At 43.2% G+C, this 23,716-nt stretch overlaps 1 protein-coding gene across 3 annotated transcripts in view; it reads left to right on the top strand.

Moving 5' to 3' along the window:
• Positions 1-23,299, top strand: part of PRR13 (proline rich 13) — a 28,855-nt gene extending 5,556 nt beyond the window's left edge. Inside the window, exons 2-5 of one of the 3 annotated variants that reach the window (XM_069758757.1) lie at positions 9,419-9,464; positions 13,317-13,651; positions 13,919-14,128; positions 22,986-23,299. In XM_069758757.1, the coding sequence (XP_069614858.1) occupies positions 9,443-9,464; positions 13,317-13,651; positions 13,919-14,128; positions 22,986-23,021 (603 nt within the window). In that variant the 5' untranslated portion in view covers positions 9,419-9,442 and the 3' untranslated portion in view covers positions 23,022-23,299. Of the gene's footprint in view, positions 1-9,396; positions 9,465-13,316; positions 13,652-13,918; positions 14,129-22,985 lie in introns of all 3 variants that reach the window. The other 2 variants (XM_069758758.1, XM_069758759.1) reach the window with 2 other exon arrangements.
• Positions 23,300-23,716: the final 417 nt, after the last annotated feature.

The raw sequence follows: 23,716 nt of genomic DNA, 5'->3' as shown, positions 1-23,716 counted from the left end.
TCCATCAAAGAATACAAACAAAATAAATAAATAAGATAAATAGACTGATTTTATTAACAGATCAAAAAAACACACTACAAAACGATAAAAACACAATTAAAAACAAGTAGACAACATCACAACAACACAGGTGATAAAGACCATACCTAGATGTAATAGGCGACTAAACACAGACCAATTGGCTCATGGGGTATATGCGCTAGTAATGCCTAGAAAAAATCAAAAAATCGTGCCATTTAGGTCTGGCTTCTCAGCCCTTTCTTTGGCTCATATCTTGCCTATTTTTATTGTTATAGATTAAATCCTTGTGCCTTATTTTTTTTTTTTTTTGGATTGGTTCTTTAGGGACCTATATGGCACGATTTTTTGATTTTTTTCTAGGCATTACTAGCGCATATACCCCATGAGCCAATTGGTCTGTGTTTAGTCGCCTTATTACATCTAGGTATGGTCTTTATCACCTGTGTTGTTGTGATGTTGTCTACTTGTTTTTAATTGTGTTTTTATCGTTTTGTAGTGTGTTTTTTTTGATCTGTTAATAAAATCAGTCTATTTATCTTATTTATTTTGTTTGTATTCTTTGATGGAGTGCGTATTTTTGCAGTAATGCTTTTCTTTTTTGTTACATGGTTTATGTTTATTGCTGCTTCCGCACCCTCATAGTTTTGTATCTATTGGCATTTGTTATTAGCAGTGCGCTCGACTCTTTTGCTTATTGGGGGCCATCTTACCACTTGGCTTTCTGCTCATAGAGGGGGCCCTAAGTGTTTTCTGTGTTTCCAATGCATATGAACAAATGTAGAGATGAGAGCATTCCCCTAAAACCAACATTACTACCATTCAAAATTTGTCAGTTGGAGCCCACAATTTGATGCTATAAAGTCACCACGGCATTTTTTCTTACATCTTAATTGGACCTGATTTGGCCACAATACACATTAGGGTACCGTCACACTATACGATTTACCTACGATCACGACCAGCGATATGACCTGGCCGTGATCGTAGGTAAATCGTAGTGTGGTCGCTGGGGAGCTGTCACACAGACAGCTCTCCAGCGACCAACGATGCCGAGGTCCCTGGGTAACCAGGGTAAACATCGGGTAACTAAGCGCAGGACCGCGCTTAGTTACCCGATGTTTACCCTGGTTACAAGCGTTAAACTAAAAAAAAACAAACAGCACATACTTATATTCTGGTGTCCGTCAGGTCCCTTGCCGTCTGCTTCCCGCACTCACTGACTGCCGGCCGTAAAGTGAAAGTGAAAGCACAGCCGCTGTGCTCTGCTTTCACTTTACGGCCGGCAGTCACAGTGCGGGAAGCAGACTGCAAGGGACCTGACGGACACCAGAATGTAAGTATGTGCTGTTTGTTTTTTTTTAGTTTAACGCTTGTAACCAGGGTAAACATCGGGTAACTAAGCGCGGTCCTGCGCTTAGTTACCCGATGTTTACCCTGGTTACAAGCGAACGCATCGCTGGATCGCATCGCTAGATCGCTAGATCGGTGTCACACACACCGATCTAGCGATGACAGCGGGAGATCCACCGATGAAAGAAAGTTCTAAACGATCTGCTACGACGTACGATTCTCAGCAGGATCCCTGATCGCTGCTGCGTGTCAGACACAGCGATATCGTAACGATATCGCTGGAACGTCACGAATCGTACCGTCGTAGCGATCGAAATGTTATAGTGTGACGGTACCCTTAATTGAAATTTTGCGGAACATGCTGGTTTCAGTGGGGATCATAAGATGTGAATATAGCATCCTGTTGATTCTCCCCAAGAGCTAATGTTGCATTTTAAATGCCTAATCCTTTTGTTTTCAGAGAAGATAAGCTGATGCCAGATATATCTGGGGGCGGCTTTTTCCTCTATCGCCGATGAAAGCAAGCCAATCATTTGTGTCTATGGGGGGAGTTGGAAGAACACAATCTCATGTATATGGCCAGGTTTAACGCAACACCCCCCCCCCCCCCCCTTAGTAACCAGACAAAAAATTTTAAATCTGACCAGCATCGCTTTACACCATGTTCCAAATTATTGTACAAATTGGATTTAAGTGTCATAAAGATTTAATTGTTTTGTTTTTCAAATAAACTCATGGATGGTATTGTGTCTCAGGGCTCAATGGATCTCTGAAATCAATCTTAAACACATGTGATAATTAGTTTTCCAGGTGACTATAATGAAAGGAAAACTACTTAAAAATGATGTTCCACATTAGTAAGCAGACCACAATTTTCAAGTAACATGGGAAAGAAAAAGGATCTCTCTGCTGCCGAAAAGCATCAAATAGTGCAATGCCGTGGCAAGGGATGAAAACATTAGATATTTCCCGAAAACTTAAGCGTGATCATCGTACTGTTAAGAGATTTGTGGCTGAATCTGAGCACAGACATATTCGTGCTGATAAAGGCATAATGAGGAAGGTTTCTGCCAGGCAAGTTCATTGGATTAAGAGATCAGCTGCTAAAAAGACATTACAAACCAGCAAACAGATATTTGAAGGTGCTGGTGCCTCTGGAGTCCCTCGAACCTCAAGGTGTAGGATCCTTCAAAGGCTTGCTGTGGTTCATAAACCTACTATTCGGCTACCCCGTGTTCACAAGCAGAAACGGTTGCAGTGGGCCCAGACATGCATGAAGACTCATCAGTAAACAAGACTTTTTGAAAATTAGTGTCCAGCAACCCTGGATGGTCCAGATGGATGGTTGGTTGATGGCTACCTTGACCCAACAAGGCTGCGACGTCAGCAAGGAGGTGGAGGAGTCCTGTTTTGGGCCGGAATCATGGGGAAACAGCTGGTAGGGCCCTATAAGGTTCCTGAAGCTGTGAAAATGACCTCTGCAAAATATATAGAGTTTCTGACTGACAACTTTCTTCCATGGTATAAAAAGCAGAAACGTGCCTTCAGGAGCAAAATCATCTTCATGCATGACAATGCACCATCTCATGCTGCAAAGAATACCTCTGAGTAATTGGCTGCTATGGGCATAAAAGGAGATAAACTCATGGTGTGGCCACCATCTTCACCTGACCTCAACCGTACAGAGAACCTTTGGAGTATCATCAAGCAAAAGATCTATGAGGGTGGGAGGCAGTTCACATCAAAACAGCAGCTCTGGGAGGCTATTCTGACTTCATGCAAAGAAATACAAGCAGAAAGTCTCCAAAAACTCACAAGTTCAATGGATGCAAGAATTGTGAAGATGATATCAAAGAAGGGTTCCTATGTTAACATGTAACTTGGCCTGTTAGGATGTTTTGGAGTTAAATAGCTTTTTTGTTCAGTGAATGTGACCTCCTAATGCTGCAAATTCCACCAATGAGCATTTTAAGCTACGGTAGTTAAAACATTTCAAATGTTGAGAAATTCTACTACAGGAAAGATATATATCTTGGTACCGTGTTAGCCAGTGGATAGAATAATATTTAGAACCGAGAGCCCTCAGTGGTTGATGGATTAAATGCCTGCAAATTCTTCCTGGAAAACACAGGGACTGATGCAAATTCTGTGGTGAAACTTATAAATTTCATCCTCACCCACAATTACTTTGAGTTTGACAAGAAGATCTATCTACAGGAGACTGGCACAGTAATGGGAAGTAAAATGGCCCCACAGTATGCAAATCTTTTCATGGCCAAGCTTGAAAGCGACTTTTTGTCCTCATGTCCCATCAGACATCTGGCGTACTACCGCTACATTGATGAGATTTTAATCATCTGGACGGAGTCTGAGCCACAGCTAAAGACGTTCCATGAACAGTTTAATCAATTTCATCCTACCATCAACTTGACACTTAACTCTTCCTGCACTGAAATTAACTTTCTGGACACCATCATTAAGCTGCAGAACAATAAAATAGAGACATCCCTGTATCAGAAGCCAATCGACCGTCCAACATACCTTAAATGGGACCGTTTCTATCCAAAACGCACAAAAAACTCTATTGTCTACAGCCATGCCATCAGATACAATCGTATATGTTCCAACCCAATGGATAGGGATGAACGCCTTGGTCGCCTCAGAAAGACCTTTTTGAATCAGGGCTACCATCCAAGAACAATTGAAAACCAGATTACAAGAGCCACCAGAATATCAAGGAATCACCTGCTACCTTACAAAGCTAAAGAAGAAAATAACCGGGTGCCTCTAGTAGTCACCTACAATCTAAATCTGGAGGTGCTAAGGGGAGCTGCACGGAAATTACAACCTTTACTGCAAAAAGATGCCCGCTTACAATCCATTTTTCCAGACCCCCCCACTACTGTGTTTTAGGCAGCCCCCAAATCTAAGAAGCATCATTGTCAGAAGCTCCCTGTCCTCTCCAACAGCTGCAGGTACCTTTCCTTGCAATCAGAATTCAGGATTCGGCCGACCGCGAACAATTAACGAAGCGTGGTTCAAATCCCGCGCCAATTTGCGTCCGGACTGCGCCTGTCGCTGATTGTTCACGGCCAGCCACGTAGTATATAGCAGCTCACGTAGTATATAGCGTAGCCACGAAGTATATGGCGTAGCCACGTAGTATATGGCACAGCCACGTAGTATGTAGCACAGCCCACGGAGTATAGAACAGCCCACATAGCATATAATACAGCCACGTAGTTTAAAACACAGCCCACGCAGTGTATAGCACAGCCCACGCAGTACATTGCACAGCCCACGCAATATATAGCACAGCCCACGCAGTATATTGCATAGCCCAGGCAGTATATAGCAATGTGGGCATCATATCCCTGTTAAAAAAAATAAAATAAAATAAAAAAATAGTTATATATTCACCTTCCGTTGGCCCCGGATCCAAGCGAAGCGTTTACCGATGCTCCTCGCACGCTCCGGTCTAAAGACTAAAGAGTGCATTGCGGTCTCGCGAGATGATGATGTGGCGGTCTCGTGAGACCGCTACGTCATCTTTTCGCGAGACCGCAATGCATGGAGCGCTCACCCGGGCGTCGCGAGGAGCGGGAAAGGCCTGTTCTGGATCCGAGGGGCCGACGGACGGTGAGTATATAACGATTTTTTATTTTAACATTAGATCTTTTTACTATTGATGCTGTGTTAGCAGCATCAATAGTAAAAAGTTGGGGACACACAGGGTTAATAGCAGCGGTAACGGAGTGCCTTACCCGTGGCATAACGCGGTCTGTTACCGCTGGCACTAACCCTGTGTGAGCGGTGACTGGAGGGGAGTATGCGGGCGCCGACAGTGACTGCAGGGGAGTAGGGAGGGACTCAGCGACGCGGGATTTCCGTTACGGAAGTTGCAGACAGAAAGACGGAAGTACCCCTTAGACAATTATATATATATAGATCATTGGGAGGTTTCTTCAATAAAATTCGATGTACAGTATAATCTAATGGGTGTTGACTTTTATTAGACTGACTGTCATTTGCACTGACCATTTAAAATCCTCAAAATGCATGTTGCGTTCAGCACAGCTTCAAAATGATGCATGTGGAGGCATCCGCATATATTCGCATGGCCTGCGTACACAATGTTAAAGATGGGTACGCAGGTCGCATGCCGACGTAGGCGGAGCTGAATGGAAGAGGTGCGGCAGTGGGCGGGGCTTAACAGAGGAACTACACAGCCCTCCGCAGCTCTGCCCAGCGCAAGTGTGCAACCAGCCTAAGGGGTTAACCACTGCATCAAATATGCTGCTTCCCTTGTAGTTACACCCTTCTGAGAGAAGACCATGATGTTATATTGACCCTCATCGAGATCTTAGTTTCCATACGTCCTAGGACTGTTCATACTACTCTATTGAATAGCATTGTCTATTACGCTATTCCCTATACCAAAAAATTACACCAATATATAACGGCCCATACCTGTGTCCTTCATTAGGTGAATGGAGCTTTTTGGATACATTGGGCTGTGCTCAGTGATCTCTGGCCGTCCCACCCCTGCTCCATTCAGAGGGGTCCCCTTCTCTGGAGATGCCAGCGGTCCAACAGGAATTAACTGCTAGACCGATCATATCAGTCGGCAATGACTTTCAATAACTGGAATACCCCTTTCAATTCATGGTTTGTGGATGCGGGGGTTGTTATACAGAAGTAATGCCTGTTTGGTTGTCGGGTGCATACCGGACAGCTGTACATATACTGTATGTGTGCTTACTGTGTGTCTCTGTACGTCATGTGACCATGTTAGTTAACTATTGTCTCTTGAGCCTGTAGATTGATGTATTATAGTATAATAATAGATCTGATCATTGCCAGCCTCTGCCCGCTTCCTGCCCTTTAAAAGCAGGTGCAGGTTGCACATATTGCTGATTTTAGCACATTATGCAAAGTACCATATGTTCAGCCAGAGGACAGTGAGGATGGTACTGGCCCTGTGCCATCCTCAGCCGCGATATGCATCATTCTGATAAAGCCGTGCCCTAAGGGATCTACTGCTCTCTTCACCAGATTCTCTTTGGCATCCTCAGCAAAGAATAAAAAAAGTGTCTGTTATTCCAGAAACTGTCCGAAACCTGTCCGAGGGTTTATCTCTATTAGCATGCGTGAAGACAAGCTACAATATCTGACGGCCATAGAGAAGCGTGCAAGACTGGCGCTGTTGATCCAAAGAATCTTTTTATTAATCCGGTGAAAACACCTTGTCGCCTATCCTCTAGATAAGTGATCACTTGGTGACCGGCGGAGACACAAACCGATCGCTAGAGCTTATGTGCACATATTAAGTATTTGCTGCATTTTTCCCAGTTTTCTTTTTTACTGCACAGGTTTGTCACAAAAACTGAAGGATTTCCTAGTTCCAGAAAAGTGAATGAGCTTCCCGAAATCTGTTGTATATGCTGCTTATTTTTTTTTGCTTGCAGATTTGAAGCAGTGTCAACTACGCAGCATGTTTCAGGGATTTGGCAGCATTTTTCACCTATTCTAATAAATGGGGAAAACATAAACACATGCAAAAAAAACCCCACTTTAAAAATGAACGTATTTTATGCTGCATCTTTCCTATCAATACATCAATATTTGCAACTAATTTTCTGCTGCAAATAATAAATGTGTGTACATACCCTCACTCTGCCCCATTGGGAATGAATGGAGCCGTTGTCAGACCTGACATGCCATCTTACAACTGACATAAAAGTTGCCCAATGTGCCAATCGGTACGAGCCCCACCGGTGTGACCCTCATGATCAATAAAGTTATCACATATTTAAAGCTCTGCTCTAGATGTATTTCCCTCCTGAGCTGTATACAGAATGAGCACATTTATATTTTTGCTTTTTTTTGCTTTTTTTTTTTTAATTTACCTTTTCTAAGAGCAATCATTTAATGTTTCCATCAACCTAGCCATACATAAGTTGTTTTTTTTTTTTGTTTTTTTTTTTTTTTGCAACTCAATTTTTTATTTTTAAAGACATCTTTTGTTTTAACATATAGTGCACTGGAAAAACAGTATTTTTATGTGCGGTAAAATGATCTGGCAACATGATGCTCCATGTCAGTATGGTTTGGGAGATGGCAAACTACTTTTTTTTTTTTTTTTACACCGTTGCTACGCTCAAAGGGGTAATATTTATGATGAAAATTTTCAACAGAAATTGACTTGCTGTGACTTTTGAAATCCACCCCATGTCCATTTAGGTCAAGTGCAAACGGGCGTATTTCACGGTCTGTATACGGACAAGTCTCCTGATCCAAAACATTAGCCTGATAGACACATATGAGGCAGTAAGTTCCGGTTGGAAGGCCCATGGTCAGTTTAGGCCTCGTTATCTGTACAGGGCCCTCTTCATCTCAATGCAACAATCCACCCATTTCAAATCCTGAGACCCCAGCTGCAAAGCAATAGTGCTGGCCATACCCCGCAGAGCTCACAATCTAATCCCTCCCCCCCATCTTGGACACACTCTGGAGCCAGTCCTATGGGACACCAATCCTATCCGTATGTTTTGGATTTGTGGGAGAACCTGAAGACCCACCTCTTCCGGCAAGCCTACAACCTGCAGTAATCACCGATTGACCAAACCACTGCACGACCAGCTCTATCCTCGCCTACTGTATCCTCACCCATCCCTTGTAGATTGTGAGCCCTCGCGGGCAGGGTCCTCTCTCCTGTACCGGTTGTGACTTGTATTATTCAAGATTATTGTACCTGTTTTTATTATGTATACCCCTCCTCACATGTAAAGCGCCATGGAATAAATGGCGCTATAATAATAAATAATAATAACATACAAAGCCCAGATCCTTGGTTGGAGTCGAACTCCGCACCCCAGTGCTGCATGATGGCTGTCCTGCCCAAAGAGCCGAAACCAGACCCTGCCTATAAGGGCGCTCGATAATACACAATGCATATGTGTTTGATAATCCGTCCCTTGTGCCTTCTTAGTTATTTGATGAGCTGTCATTTTTCTGGACTTTGCCCAGATAACAGCCCACGTTTACAGTTCTGCCTTTTACCATAAATGTGTCTATCTAGACAACCCTGACAAGTGATACATTTCTAGTTACTTTTCATTTGTTGGTGTTACAAATATATTTTCTTTGTTCCTATGTGTCACAGTTGCCTTTCTAGGGGATTTCCAAAATGTGAAAAAAAAAAAAAAATAGCCAGGAGTAATGATAAAATAGGAAAAGCAATCTGGTGTCTCTGGTCCTACTCCTAACGCTCCTTCTCTTATCAATGCGATCAGCTTTATCGGCTGGATGCCGATACAGTTGACCCTGTGATGACTGGCGGGGGCCCACTGCTGGCACCAGACAAGTGCTACTTTTGCCAAAATGTACATGTATTTGTTGCATAAAAAAAGTGTTTGTTTTTTGTAGTGGGGGTGGAGCAGTAAATAACCGGTGAATAATTACCGATTGACAGTTGCTTAATAACCTGTTTACACAGGCAGACCACAGTTATCAATGCGCACTGAACGATCTACAGTATAACAGATGGCTCAGTGAGCACAGGCTGCCATTATTCTCGGTAGCACAAGTCCTGTTTATACAGGACAATGTACTACCGAGTGATTCTTTTGTTTAACACAAAAGATTACTTTTGCTGATGAATGATCTTTTTCCTCTTCATTGGGTGATTGGAAGCCTGTTTACCCTTCAAGATTATCATGAAATGGGCATTCCTATGGACGCTCGTTCACAATAATCTTTGAGTATAAATGTAGCTTAGGTGAAGTAATATAGCAGATACAGATACCAGGCCAATAATGTGCTCAGCAGGCGATCATCTGTCCTTTTTATACTTATATTGACCATATATTGTATCATATTAAAGACCCTAATCTTTCTTTTAGCCATTGGGGTAAAGGATAGCCTTATGACACATTAGGCATAGCTGTTGTAACCTGATAGGGCTTCCAGCGTCTTGCAAGATACATGACTGAACATAAAGTATTTCTGCTATAATTATCTCAGTTTTGTTTTCTTGTTTGTCTAGAAAGAATCATCTGCAAGAAAAACCATGTGGAATCCTAACGCTCCGGGTACGTAGCCTGCTGTCCGTATATAATAATCCACAGATCTTTTGGTAGGGCCTTTTTTTTTTTTTGATCCCATCTGTAATATATATACATTATTGGCATCTGTCAAAGGATAAATAGTATATAAAGGCACGGATGATTGACCTCGTGGAGACCAAAACATCCAACACCGCGGAGACACCATCACGTGTTTCTCAACGCAGGCAGTGAATAGCCAGACACGTGATGGTGTTGGATGTTTTGGTCTCCACGAGGTCAATCATCCGTGCCTTTATAGACTTTCTACTAGGCACTGCTCCTGATAGCCAGTTTCCTACTCCACACTGATGAGGGGGAAAAAACCCCGAAACAGCTGTCTGTGGATGGATACCATGCTTGGCATAGGTGGTTTTCCTTTATTGGATGTTTTCCTTTATTGGATGCTGCCCTTTATTGGATGCTGCCCTTCCCTTGGTTGTTCCTTCCCGGGGAAAGGCCTGGCTATTCACTGCCTGCGTTGAGAAACATGTGATGGTGTCTCCGCAGCTCCTCTTCATGCAAAGGATAAATAGTAGGCAGCACCGCCGACTTCACTGAATCAAAATACCTAACACGCAGTGTGCTCATTGAAGCTTAAAGGGAACCTGTCACCTGAATTTGGCGGGACTGGTTTTGGGTCATATGGGCGGAGTTTTCGGGTGTTTGATTCACCCTTTCCTTACCCGCTGGCTGCATGCTGGCTGCAATATTGGATTGAAGTTCATTCTCTGTCCTCCATAGTACACGCCTGCGCTGTGCAAGATTGCCTTGTGCAGTCGTGTACTATGGAGGACAGAGAGTGAACTTCAATCCCATATTGCAGCCAGCATGCAGCCAGCGGGTAAGGAAAGGGTGAATCAAACACCCTGAAAACTCCGCCCATATGACCCAAAACCAGTCCCGCCAAATTCAGGTGACAGAGTCCCTTTAACCTCCGGATCTCGGGTGCTCCTCTGAAAAAACATTGAAATGCAGTCCATGTAACAAAGAGAAGGCAGCACTCACCGATCCTTAAAATGGTTTGTCCTTTATTCAGTCACAATATATATACCTTCATGGCTCGGGGGTGTGTGAAGATAGGAGTGTGCAGGCTCTGACGACGGCCGTTTCGCGCTGGTATAGCGCTTCTACGTAGTGCCTTCAACTGATTGGCTGATTCTTAGCACTGTTGACGGTCCAATGCCTGAAGGGCTGCGCCGGTCCACCAAGCACCGAATCCCCTTTAGGCCCAACGCTGCACTTTTGGTAGTGGGATGTCCCTAGCACTTCAGCTCAGTACTATTTAATTGAAAGAGATTTGGCAGGAGTTTTCCCATGAATACATTTTTGAAGCCCCTGTTGGCTGGCTCAACATAAAATTAATAAGCTATACTCATTGACCACTACTTCATTGCTGACTCTCCACTGCTGCTCCTGGTCTTTGACAGGCCACAGCGACAACATATTTAAGACTACAGCTCAAGTGACCCCTGCAGCCAATCACTGGGCTGGAAAGTGGAGAGCCGGCATTGAAGCACAGGTCAATGAGTATAGCTGATCTTATTACTTTTATGTAGAGCAAGCAAATGGGATTCAATGGTACTGATGGAAAACCCCTTCCAAGTGGTTGTCACGCCCTATCCTTGGGGTAGGTGATCAGTATTAGACTGGTTTGTGCCTGGCTTCGGGCAATATAATAATAATCACATTGATGGTTTACTATAAGGATAAGTCATGACTACTCCTGAAATAGAGTTAAGAGTTAAAAATGTATTAATGAGAAATCCATCTCCTTGCTGTACATAAAAGTAAAAAACACCAAAAAAGGACACATTCAAGAAAAAACACCAAAAACAGGCAAAGATGCTTACCTGTCTAAACAGGCCTCAATACAAATGCACAAGCAGGGTGCAGCGGACCCAAACAAAATAGCAAATGCACAGGTGCGATACCTAATGAAACAGCCAGCCTTCAATAAGGGTTTGGCCGTGTGGTACACCAATGCACTAAGATAAAATACTCTGTATGTGGCGTGTTCACACAAGGAATGCAAAGCGTCTGGCTGCAGCCTATTAATGACGCCATATGGCGGGCTGCCCAGTGCTAAAATGCATCCTGTGTGAACAGAGGCCACAGTGTACAGAACAATTCGGGCCCAGCTGCACCCTGCAAAAAATATACGTGCAAAAAAACATATAAATATATGTAAGGTCTTAGTTGATATTAGGGCCATAATATGGAAGCTGGCAACCCACGCCAAGGGTCCTTACGTATTGCCAGTCCTACTCTAACATGAAAAACACCAAAAAAGGACACATTCAAGAAAAAACACCAAAAACAGGCAAAGATGCTTACCTGTCTAAACAGGCCTCAATACAAATGCACAAGCAGGGTGCAGCGGACCCAAACAAAATAGCAAATGCACAGGTGCGATACCTAATGAAACAGCCAGCCTTCAATAAGGGTTTGGCCGTGTGGTACACCAATGCACTAAGATAAAATACTCTGTATGTGGCGTGTTCACACAAGGAATGCAAAGCGTCTGGCTGCAGCCTATTAATGACGCCATATGGCGGGCTGCCCAGTGCTAAAATGCACCCTTGGCGTGGGTTGCCAGCTTCCATATTATGGCCCTAATATCAACTAAGACCTTACATATATTTATATGTTTTTTTGCACGTATATTTTTTGCAGGGTGCAGCTGGGCCCGAATTGTTCTGTACACTGTGGCCTCTGTTCACACAGGATGCATTTTAGCACTGGGCAGCCCGCCATATGGCGTCATTAATAGGCTGCAGCCAGACGCTTTGCATTCCTTGTGTGAACACGCCACATACAGAGTATTTTATCTTAGTGCATTGGTGTACCACACGGCCAAACCCTTATTGAAGGCTGGCTGTTTCATTAGGTATCGCACCTGTGCATTTGCTATTTTGTTTGGGTCCGCTGCACCCTGCTTGTGCATTTGTATTGAGGCCTGTTTGTACATAAAAGTAATAAAATAAGCTATACTCGTTAATTGTCGGTATCTGTCACATGCACTGTTATCGCCACTGTAACCTGTCAAAGACCGACACAGCGGTGAAGCTGGGGTAAAATAGCTAATTTTATTTTTATGTATAGAAAGCCCATGGGATTCATAATGCATTCATAGGACTTTTCCTTTTAAACTGGTTGTCTATCAAAGATTAATAATTGGGAATGACTGTATACAGTGTCTCTATACACTATGGTCACTGTGAAAGTAGTTTCTACACTGAGCAAGTAGTTACCAATACCCCTTTTGTTTCTTAAAAAAATCCATAGCCAGTGGCTTCTTTCTAGAAGCCCTGTGATACTGAGCCCAAGTACAATACCTGTATCCTGAGCCCCTACCACCGGGACCACCTCCACCACTGTGACCCTCCAGTCCCCATATCTGGGTACAAGAAACTACACCTGTCATAAAGTGATTTGAGCGTTATGTTTTGTGACACCAATCTGGTGTGAGCCTCTGGATGAGATGTTGTCCAACTAGTCAGGAGAAACCGACGCTCCGAAGGGAGAAAAGCAGCAATGTGCAGGGCAGATTCACATCATGTCTATGTGATGTTAGCGTTTGAGGTGAGTTCTTGCTCTCTTGAGTGGAAAAGCCACCCTTAGGACATCTTTCTTTCAGGGGGATTTTCCTATACTTTTCTATGACCAATACATCTAAATAGGGTGCCAAACTAGTTTAATAGAGGCCGATTTAGGAATATGTAACCCTGATTTCCTTTCTAACAAGAGGTGAATGATGAATTGTTAGGAGATTCTCATCTAGGCAATCATCTTTTCGTAATTAATTTTGTCTAATTATTTTTTTCAATTCCTAAACAGGACAACCTGCTTACCCACCAAATCCAGCATATCCACCATCCACTAATCCTGCACACCCTCCAGTTCCACCCCTACAGCCTGGTTATCCAGCAGGCCAACCAGTCTATCCCCCAGGTCAGCCTGCGTACCCTCCTGGTGGGCCCGGATATCCTGCAGGACACCCATCTTATCCTGGGCAACCCGGTTACCCTCCTCCACATTCTGGTCCTTACCCACCAGGTGTGCCTGGGTATCCAGTGAACCCAATGATGCCTGGTTATCCTATGGATAAAAAAATGAGAAAGAAAATGAAGAAGGCACACAAGGCAAACAAGCATGGGCATGGGTACGGGAAGGTGAGTATCGGATGTATTATGCACTGTGATATATACTGCATCTTATTCAGGCTGTAGTATATCCCAGTGGTCAGTGACAGTTTCTACATGTTTTATGCTTTTTTACACTGGTGTTTGTCTGTTCTATGGTATTTGCAGTATAACATTAAGGGTCTGTTGCCTGTAAGCAGATCGCAAAATGTTCCCCCCTCCTCCCATGCTAGGTCCATCAGCGTTCAGCCATAATCAATGGGAAAAGTTCTCAGTCAGTGTTTAATTTACCTGCAGCCTGATTATCCATCAGGACAACCAGTATACCCCTCAGGTCAGCCTGCGTATCCTCCTGGTCAGCCTGGATATCCTATAGGACACCCATGTTATCCTGTGCAACCTGGTTACCCTCCTCCACATTCTGGACCTTTTCTACCAGGCATGGCTGGGTATCTTATGGATAAAAAGATGAGAAAAAAGATGAAGAAGGCACACAAGCATGCGAGGGTGAGTATTGGATACACATACGACATGCATATACTCATCTTGGGCTGTTTTTTTTTTTTTTGTTTGTTTGTTTGTTTTTTAACCTGGGTCAGGTCTGACCGATTTGTTTTCAAGCCTGAGACAGATACAACTGGTGCAAAGATGTGGACTCGATGGACCAGTCCAGCATTCGTAGCCGGGTCGGGCAACATTTTCTGATCCGGCTCTAAGACCAATCCAGTGCAAAAAGCGTACTTGGAGGTGCTGGTAGCCAGCGATATCGCAACTGAAAACTTAAACAATCCCTGAATTGACAATTAGACAATTGCAAACTACTATCTGTTCTTCCCAGCGATGGTCTCTGCCGGCTCAGATCAGAAATCAACTGCTCTTGCTAGCGATTTTGCTTTCCGTGACGTCAAATCGACAAAGCAGATTCTTTTACCCTCTGCTCTGTTGATGTCATGATTATTGACAGCCGGCTCCCTGCTACCAAACTGCGGGGAGCTGGCTGTAAATCAGCATGACCTCAGCACTGACACTGCGTCAACAGAGTAGACTGGAAAGAAAAAGCTGCTTTGTTTACGTAGGGTGAAAAGAAGCAGGAGAATCACCGGTCCATAACCGCTGTGGGCTTGCAGAGATCGTCGCTGGGCAGAACAGGCAGGTACTGTAGTTAGCAACTACGTGCTAGTATGTTCTTAAGGTACCTTCACACTCAGCGACGCTGCAGCGATATAGACAACGAGCAGATCGCTGGAGCGTCGCTGTAGAGATGTCAAACACAGCAGCTCCAGAACGATGCAGGAGCGATCCAGTGACATAAGGGTTACTCACTTATCGTTCTCACAGGTCGTCACAGGTCGTTAGCTCCATGTAAATCATTGCAGGCATCTTTGCTTTTGCTGTCAAACACGAGGATACACGCTGATCTGACGACCAAATAAAGTTCTGGACTTCTAGCTCCGACCAGCGATATCACAGCAGGATCCAGATCGCTGCTGCGTGTCAAACACAACGAGATCGCTATCCAGGATGCTGCAACGTCACGGATCGTTGTTGTTCTCGTTGTAAAGTTGCTGAGTGTGAAGGTACCTTTAGGCCCATATGTAAAAATTGCCATTGTCCCAGATAATTCTTTTAAACATTATAGGGTTGGTCCCTTTCTCTGTAAGTGCATTTAGGCATTATTAGGTGAAAAAGCATTGAATGAATTGTCAGTCAATATAAGCCAGGTCATTAGTGATAACACTCTCTACAATTTTTTCCAAATTGATAAGAGTAAATCGTGGCTATTACAACCCCTGTGGGAGTTTTTCAGAAGATAATTCTGAGTGGCTATGCTTCAATCCTTTATTTGCTCTCATTAAAGTGAACCTGTCATTTTGCTAAGGAAACTTTAGGCTTTTTCATGTTGGCATTGTTACACTGATTAAAATGATACCTGGGATGAAGAAATCCATGTTGTTCATGTGTAATCAGTGTTAGAAGTTTTGAGTTGATTAGATTCTCGTGCTTCGGGGCGGGACTGTGTGTGGATTTTATTTTTTTTTTTTTAATTTATGCTCTGGCCTCATTGTCATTATGGCTTAAACCTGCCAGCTATTTGAAAGCCAAATTTTTTTTTTATTTTTTTTGGGGGGGGTGAGGGGGCTTTAACAAAATTTCAGTGCATGCACAGTAGTATCTCCTGGCATGCGATGATTTCAATCTGCACAAACCTCACCCACCAGTGAGCGGGGCTTGCACAGACTAAGAGCATCACTTGCCATGAGATGCTACTACACGTGTTGCCCTAGGAGAAAAAGAAAAAAAAATCGGCTTCAGCAAAATGACAGTGCATGCGCAGTAGCAACTATCGGCAAGCCATTATTTATTTCTTCTTTTTGCAAAATGCATCATTTACATCATTTTTTTTACAAAATAGAGGGCAGCTCACTGAAGGTTCCGTGACCTGTCATTTAAGCCAGAATGATGACGATGAGGCCAGAGTATGAAAAAAAAAAAAAAAGACCTGCCCACAGGCCGCCCCAGAGCACGATAATCTCATAAACTCAAAACTTCTAAGGCTGCCGTCACACTATCAGTATTTGGTCAGTATTTTACATTAGTATCTGTAAGCCAAAACCAGGAGTGGAACAAATAGAGGAAAAGTATAATAGAAACATATGCACCACTTCTGTATTTATCACCCACTCCTGGTTTTGGCTTACAAATACTGATGTAAAATACTGACCAAATACTGACCGTGTGACGGCAGCCTATCCCTGATTACACAAAAACCACAAGACTGATTTCTTCAACCTAGGTATCATTTTAATCGGTATATCGGCGCCGACCTGACACTGTACTTGGCAAAATCCTGATGACAAGTTTGCTTTAATACTCCTTTGCCTGCCATCTCAGCCCTTTGGGAATCTAGAGGAACCACATATTGGTGAAAGGTAGCCATTGTTATAGATGTATTGTTATAGCACCAATATATTCGGTAGTTATGTGCATCAGATCTGACAACTGGCATCACGGTCTGCTCCAGTTGAGGCTTATCTGCCTATCTCCCCTGGACACACACTTGAGTCATTTTCATAGGAAGCAAAATTTAGCATCTGAGAGAAACCCTGGCAGGCACAAGGGAACTACAAAGAATAAAAGTGTGATCCAGCTGACCCACATTAAAGTAGTCAGCAAATCCTCCGCTCAGATGAAAAACCACTCCTGCTCGGTGGTAGCAATAGGCAACGGTAATGTTTTTTTGGATTTAAAAAAAATTGTTATTGAATAAAACAGAAAATTCCCAATACTGTAGAAACAAATGATAAATGTGCAATAGAAAAACTCCGGCACACAAGAGAATATAACTGATGAGAAATTTATTACAAAGTAAATTCAAAGGATCAGACTCCATTAAATAAAGAAAAAATATTTGTTGATGTTTCTTCAGACACATTAAATTCAACATTTTGGCTATTTAGCCTTTTTCAAGAAATGTCTGTTATCTGTAACATATGTAAACATCATTATATTAACATTAGATTTGTATCATGAGAAATTCTTTACATACAGTATTCTAATGTGAGACATATAACTAAAGACAAGGGGAGGGTAGAAAATTTATGAGCACCTACTACCCTATTTATGGCTGAGTCTGTCGGCCTTTTCCGGAGTATTTCGCATGACGCATGCGCACATTACACCGCTCTTGTTAGAGATACCTCGGCCTCTTCCGGACTATCTCACGATGCATCTACGCAGGCGCACAGAGTGGACTTCGGCTCCTCACTATGGGATTCGGCTTTTTTCGTAAGGCACATGCGCTTTAGCGCATTAACTTTTTCCTTTCCCACCGGAAGCCTCTCAATACCAGAAACGGGCCCCTCGCGTCTTCCTCCATCAGACTCACCACTGATTCACCGCCCACGTGTCTTCTTGGACCCCGCAGTCCTTACCACATGGGCACTCTTTTGGCTATGATCACCAGGTAACTTTATTATGACATTTTGCGTATCTTTCCTTAGACCATACTAGCGGCACGGACCGCTCCTCATATTTTGTTTTATCCCACAGTGTGACTATTTTTTTTCTCCTAAAGCGGAGTAAACACACGTAAAGTATTATATTTTTATTTTTTCACTTAGGTGGTATACACCTTCTTCGTATCACTTATGTTGGTCCAGACTTGCAACAGGTTTTTTCCATTGTGGTCTCTGTCATAATTAACCCCTTAGTGACCAGGCCAATTTTTGCAATTCTGACCACTGTCACTTTATGAGGTTATAACTCTGGAACGCTTCAACGGATCCCGCTGATTCTGAGATTGTTTTTTCGTGACATATTGTACTTCATGTTAGTGGTAACATTTATTCGATATTACTTGCGATTATTTATGAAAAAAACGGAAATATGGCGAAAATTTTTAAAATTTTGCAATTTTCAAACTTTGTAATTTTATGCCCTTAAATCAGAGAGATATGTCACGAAAAATAGTTAATAAATAACATTTCCCACATGTCTACTTTACATCAGCACAATTTTGGAAACAAAATTTTTTTTTGTTAGGGAGTTATAAGGGTTAAAAGTTGACCAGCAATTTCTCATTTTTACAACACCATTTTTTTTTAGGGACCACATCACATTTGAAGTCATTTTGAGGGGTCTATATGATAGAAAATAATGAAGTGTGACACCATTCTAAAAACCACATTCAAGAAGTTTATTAACCCTTTACGTGCTTCACAGGAACTGAAACAATGTGGAAGGAAAAAATGAACATTTAACTTTTTTTTGCAAACATCTTAATTCAGAACCATTTTTTTTATTTTCACAAGTGTAAAAACAGAAATGTAACCATAATTTTTGTTATGCAATTTCTCCTGAATACGCCAATACCCCATATGTGGGGGTAAACCACTGTTAGGGCGCACCGCAGAACTTAGAAGTGAAGGAGCGCCGTTTGACTTTTTCAATGCAGAATTGGCTGGAATTGAGATCGGACGCCATGTCACGTTTAGAGAGCCCCTGATGTGCCTAAACAGTGGAAACCCCCCACAAGTGACACCATTTTGGAAACTAGACCCCTTAAGGAACATATCTAGATGTGTGGTGAGCACTTTGAACCCCCAAGTGCTTCACAGAAAATTATAACTTAGAGCCGTGAAAATAAAAAATCGCTTTTGTTTACACAAAAATGATCTTTTCGCCCACAAATTCTTATTTTCACAAGGGTAACAGGAGAAATTAGACCAGAAAAGTTGTTGTGCGATTTCTCCTGAATACGTCGATACCCCATATGTGAGGGTAAACCACTGTTTGGGCGCACCGCAGAGCTTGGAAGTGAAGGAGCGCCGTTTTACTTTTTCAATGTAGAATTGGCTGGAATTGAGATTGGACGCCATGTCGCGTTTGGAGAGCCTCTGATGTGCCTAAACAGTGGAAACCCCCCACAAGTGACCCCATTTTGGAAACTAGACCCCTTAAGGAACTTATCTAGATGTGTGGCGAGCACTTTGAACCCCCATGTGCTTCACAGAAGTTTATAACGTAGAGCCCTGAAAAAAAAAAATTGCATTTTTTCTACAAAAATGATCTTTTTTCCCACAAATTCTTATTTTCACAAGGGTAACAGGAGAAATTAGACCACTAAAGTTGTTGTGCAATTTCTCCTGAGTACGTCGATACCCAGTATGTGGGGGTAAACCACTGTTTGGGCGCACCGCAGAGCTTGGAAGAGAAAGAGTGCCGTTTTACTTTTTCAATGTAGAATTGGCTGGAATTGAGATCGGACGCCATGTCGCGTTTGGAGAGCCCCTGATGTGCCTAAACAGTAGAAATCCCCCACAAGTGACCCCATTTTGGAAACTAGACCCCCCATGGAACTTATCTAGATGTGTGGTGAGAACCTTGAATGCCCAAGTGCTTCACAGAAGTTTATAATGCAGAGCCGTGAAAATAAAAAATATTTTTTTTTTCCACAAAAAAGATTTTTTTAGCCCCCAAGTTTTTATTTTCACAAGGGTAACAAGAGAAATTGGACCCCAAAAGTTGTTGTCCAATTTGTCCTGAGTATGCTGGTACCCCATATGTGGGGGTAAACCACTGTTTGGGCGCACGGCAGAGCTCGGAAGGAAGGAGCGCCGTTTTGGAATGCAGACTTTGATAGAATGGTCTGCGGGTATTATGTTGCGTTTGCAGAGCCCCTGATGTACCTAATCAGTAGAAACCCTCCACAAGTGACCCCATTTTGGAAACTAGACCCCCCAAGGAACTTATCTAGATGTGTGATGAGAACTTTGAATGCCCAAGTGCTTCACAGAAGTTTAGAATGCAGAGTCGTGAAAATAAAAAATATTTTTTTTTTCACAAAAAAGATTTTGTAGTCCCCAAGTTTTTATTTTCACAAGGGTAACAAGAGAAATTGGACCCCAGAAGTTGTTGTCCAATTTATCCCGAGTACGCTGATGCCCCATATGTGGGGGTAACCCACTGTTTGGGCGCACGGCAGAGCTCAGAAGGGAGGGAGCACCATTTGACTTTTTGAGCGCAAAATTGGCTGTCGTGTTTGGAGACCCCTTGATGTACCTAAACAGTGGAAACCCCCCAATTCTAGCTCCAACCCTAACCCCAACACACCCCTAACCCTAATCCCAACCTGATCCATAATCCTAATCACTAACCCTAACCATAATCACAACCCTTACCCCAAAACAACCCTAATGTCAACCCTAACCATAACCCTAATCAAAACCCTAAATCCAACACACCCCTAATCCTAATCTCAACCCTAACCTCAAACCTAACCCTAATCCCAATACACCCCTAATCACAACCCTAACCTTAACCCTAATCCCAAACCTAACCCTAATCCCAAGCGTAACCCTAATGCCAACCCTAATCCAAACCCTAACCCTAATCCCAGCTCTAACCCTAACTTTAGCCCCAACCCTAGCCCTAACTTTAGCCCTAAGGCTACTTTCACACTTGCGTCGTTTGGCATTCCGTCGCAATCTGTCGTTTTGGACAAGAAACAGATCCTGCAAATGTGCCCGCAGGATGCGTTTTTTGCCCATAGACTTGTATTGCCGACGGATCGTGACGGATGGCCACACGTCGCGTCCGTCGTGCACTGGATTAGTTGTGTTTTGGCGGAGCGTTGGCACAAAAAAACGTTCAATGAAACGTTTTTTTGTACGTCGCATCCGCCATTTCTGACCGCGCATGCGTGGCCGTAACTCCGCCCCCTCCTCCCCAGGACATAGATTGGGCAGCGGATGCGTTGAAAAACTACAGCTGCTGCCCACGTTGTGCACAATTTTCACAACGTGCGTCGGTATGTCGGGCCGACGCATTGCGACGGCCCCGTACCGACGTAAGTGTGAAAGAAGCCTAACCCTAAATTTAGCCCCAACCCTAACCCTAAATTTAGCCCCAACCCTAACCCTAAATTTAGCCCTAACCCTAGCCCTAACCCTACCCCTAACCCTAATTTTAGCCCCAACTGCTGTTCTCCTGCCGGCCGGCAGATGGAGACAGATGGCGGGCACACTGGGCATGCGTCCGCCATGTTCTTCTGCCGGCGGCCAGGAGGAGCAGCAAGAGGATCCAGGGACCTAGGTGAGTATGCTAGGGTCCCCGAATCCCCCTATTTCTCTGTCCTCTGATGTGCGATCACATCAGAGGACAGAGAATTACACTTTACTTTTTTTTTTTTTTTGCGGTCGCCGGTAAACAGTTAATTACCGGCGATCGCAAAACAGGGGTCGGTAATACCGACCCCGATCATGCTCTTTGGGGTCTCGGCTACCCCCGGCAGCCGAGACCCCAAAGATTCTCCCGGTGCCGGCCGGCGGGCGCACTGCGCATGCGCCCGCCATTTTGAGGATGGCGGCGCCCTCCGGGAAACACGAGGAGCATCGGGGGAGCTAGGTGAGTATTGGGGGGCCACCTGGGACCCCTTTTTCTCTGTCCTCCGATGTGCGATCACATCGGAGGACAGAGAAATTAAAAAGAGATCGCCTTTTTTTTTTTTTTTTGCGATCGCCGGTAAACGGTTAATTACCGGCGATCGCAAATGCGGGGTGGGTTAAAACCCCCCGAATCATGTTCTCTGGGGTCTCGGCTACCCTCGGCAGCCGAGACCCCGGAGAAAATCGGCCTCTGGGGGGCGCTATTGACTTTTTCCACAGCGCCATTAATTAACGGCGCTGTGGTTTAAGTACCCTTAGCGGCCGCCGTTAAAAGGCGTATCGGCGGTCGCTAAGGGGTTAAACACACGGGATGTATGATTATCATTAGGGTATCATAAGATATAGATTACATACATTTTCTACCCTCCCCTTGTCTTTAGTTATATGTCTCACATTATAATACTATATGTAAATAATTTCTCATGATACACATCCAATGTTAATATAATGATTTTTATTTATGTTACAGATAACAGACATTTCTTGAAAAAGGCTAAATAGCCTAAACGTTGAATTTAATATGTGTCTGTAAGAAACATCAACAAATATTTTTTCTTTATTTATTGGAGTCTGATCCTTTGAATTGACTTTGTAATAAATTTCTCATCAGATCTATTCTCTTGTGTGCCGGAGTTTTTCTATTGCTTGGATCTATTTTCTCCAGAGCACCACCTATAGCAGTGAAGCACCCCTATAATCTTATTCCTATAAATTATAAATGTGAGCTTTTCCAAAGCGTTTCGTACTTATCCATGAGTAAGGACATAGTTTCAGTTTGAAACATTTGGGAAAAGCTCTCACTTTTTTTTTTCTCTAGCACTGGGAATGTTCTGTTTTTACTCAGTTCTACAATAAAACATTTTTTTCACCCTTCCAAAAATACCTTTCCCCTAGCTTAAATAAGAAGTGCAGCCTCTGAGCCACCATGGATCAATAAATGAGTGTATTAGTGGTGTACGGTATATATTTAATACCAAAAGGGACTGATTTGTGCGGGTCCAACTGCTGGAAACCCCAAGAATATTTGGGTTCTTTTTTCATGAATAAGGATTAGTATCCACATACAGAAGTACAAATACCCACAGATGGTATAAAGTTAAGAAATCTTCTTTCATCCTAGAGGTAACTGCACTGCATCAGGGCTTGTTCAGAGGAGCGTATCTTCAGTGTGCGAGTGCCTAGGACTGCACAGAGGTCAGATATAAGTGGAGGATGCACTCTTCTGGTCGGATTTGTAGACTATTATAATGTATGCAATGTAAAGGCGGCTCTGGCACCTGTCTGTGATGCAAAGGAGCGCACAGTGCTGCACATGGAGCCAGTCACGTTCACAATTTGCGGATGCTACTAGCCCTTTTTTCAATTCAGCTGTCTGCTCTTAGCCTAACGCTGATGCTTTTTTTCTGTCTTTTCTCCAGGGATATTCATCCTCCTCTTCCTCCAGCAGCGACTAAATCCCTTTCCCAATAAATGAAAAAGTCCTCAGGATTAATCCCCTGCACCAAAGTGTAGCATGCACAAATTGTCATGGAAGAGGAGCCTGCTGCAGACCCAAGTGTCTTATGTTATTATCCTGGATGATTGTAATTGTTCCTGACGTGTTCTCTGCAAGAGCGATAAGACATTCCTGCTGTGATATATATTTATATACAGTATGTGTATACATATATCATCGTTGTGAGAGAGACTTGATTCCAAAACTTGCTTCTAAAAATAAAGTTTTAATTTGCTATATGATTAACCTTCATTAATAATCCAAAACCCACGAGACTTACTTTTTTATTTATTTATTTATTTTTTTAAGTCAGGTGCTCATTTCACTGAGTGTTGTGTGACTAAAGCATGGACGAGAAATGGTAAAGAGAAGGGCTCAATAGTTACCAAAATAACAATTAGTTTACTGCAAGGTAAAATACTCACCTTTTACACAATGTGAGTATGCATAACACGTATAGTAAGTTTGAGAGGATGGCTGCAGATGGTACCGGACCCGCAAAGGATCTTCAAGAAATTCTGGATAGGTCATAGCCATTGGCTATGTACCTGAGGAGGTGGACAGGACGTCCACGAAACGCGTAGTTTTATAGCCCAGAATAAAGTATGCAACTCTTCTAAACTCTGATTCCCTTGCCCGATTTTGGAGGAGCGC

This window comes from Ranitomeya imitator, chromosome 3 (genome assembly GCF_032444005.1).
Source record: "Ranitomeya imitator isolate aRanImi1 chromosome 3, aRanImi1.pri, whole genome shotgun sequence".
Taxonomy (NCBI): domain Eukaryota; kingdom Metazoa; phylum Chordata; class Amphibia; order Anura; family Dendrobatidae; genus Ranitomeya; species Ranitomeya imitator.
This window is presented reverse-complemented; position numbering and strand designations above follow the sequence as displayed.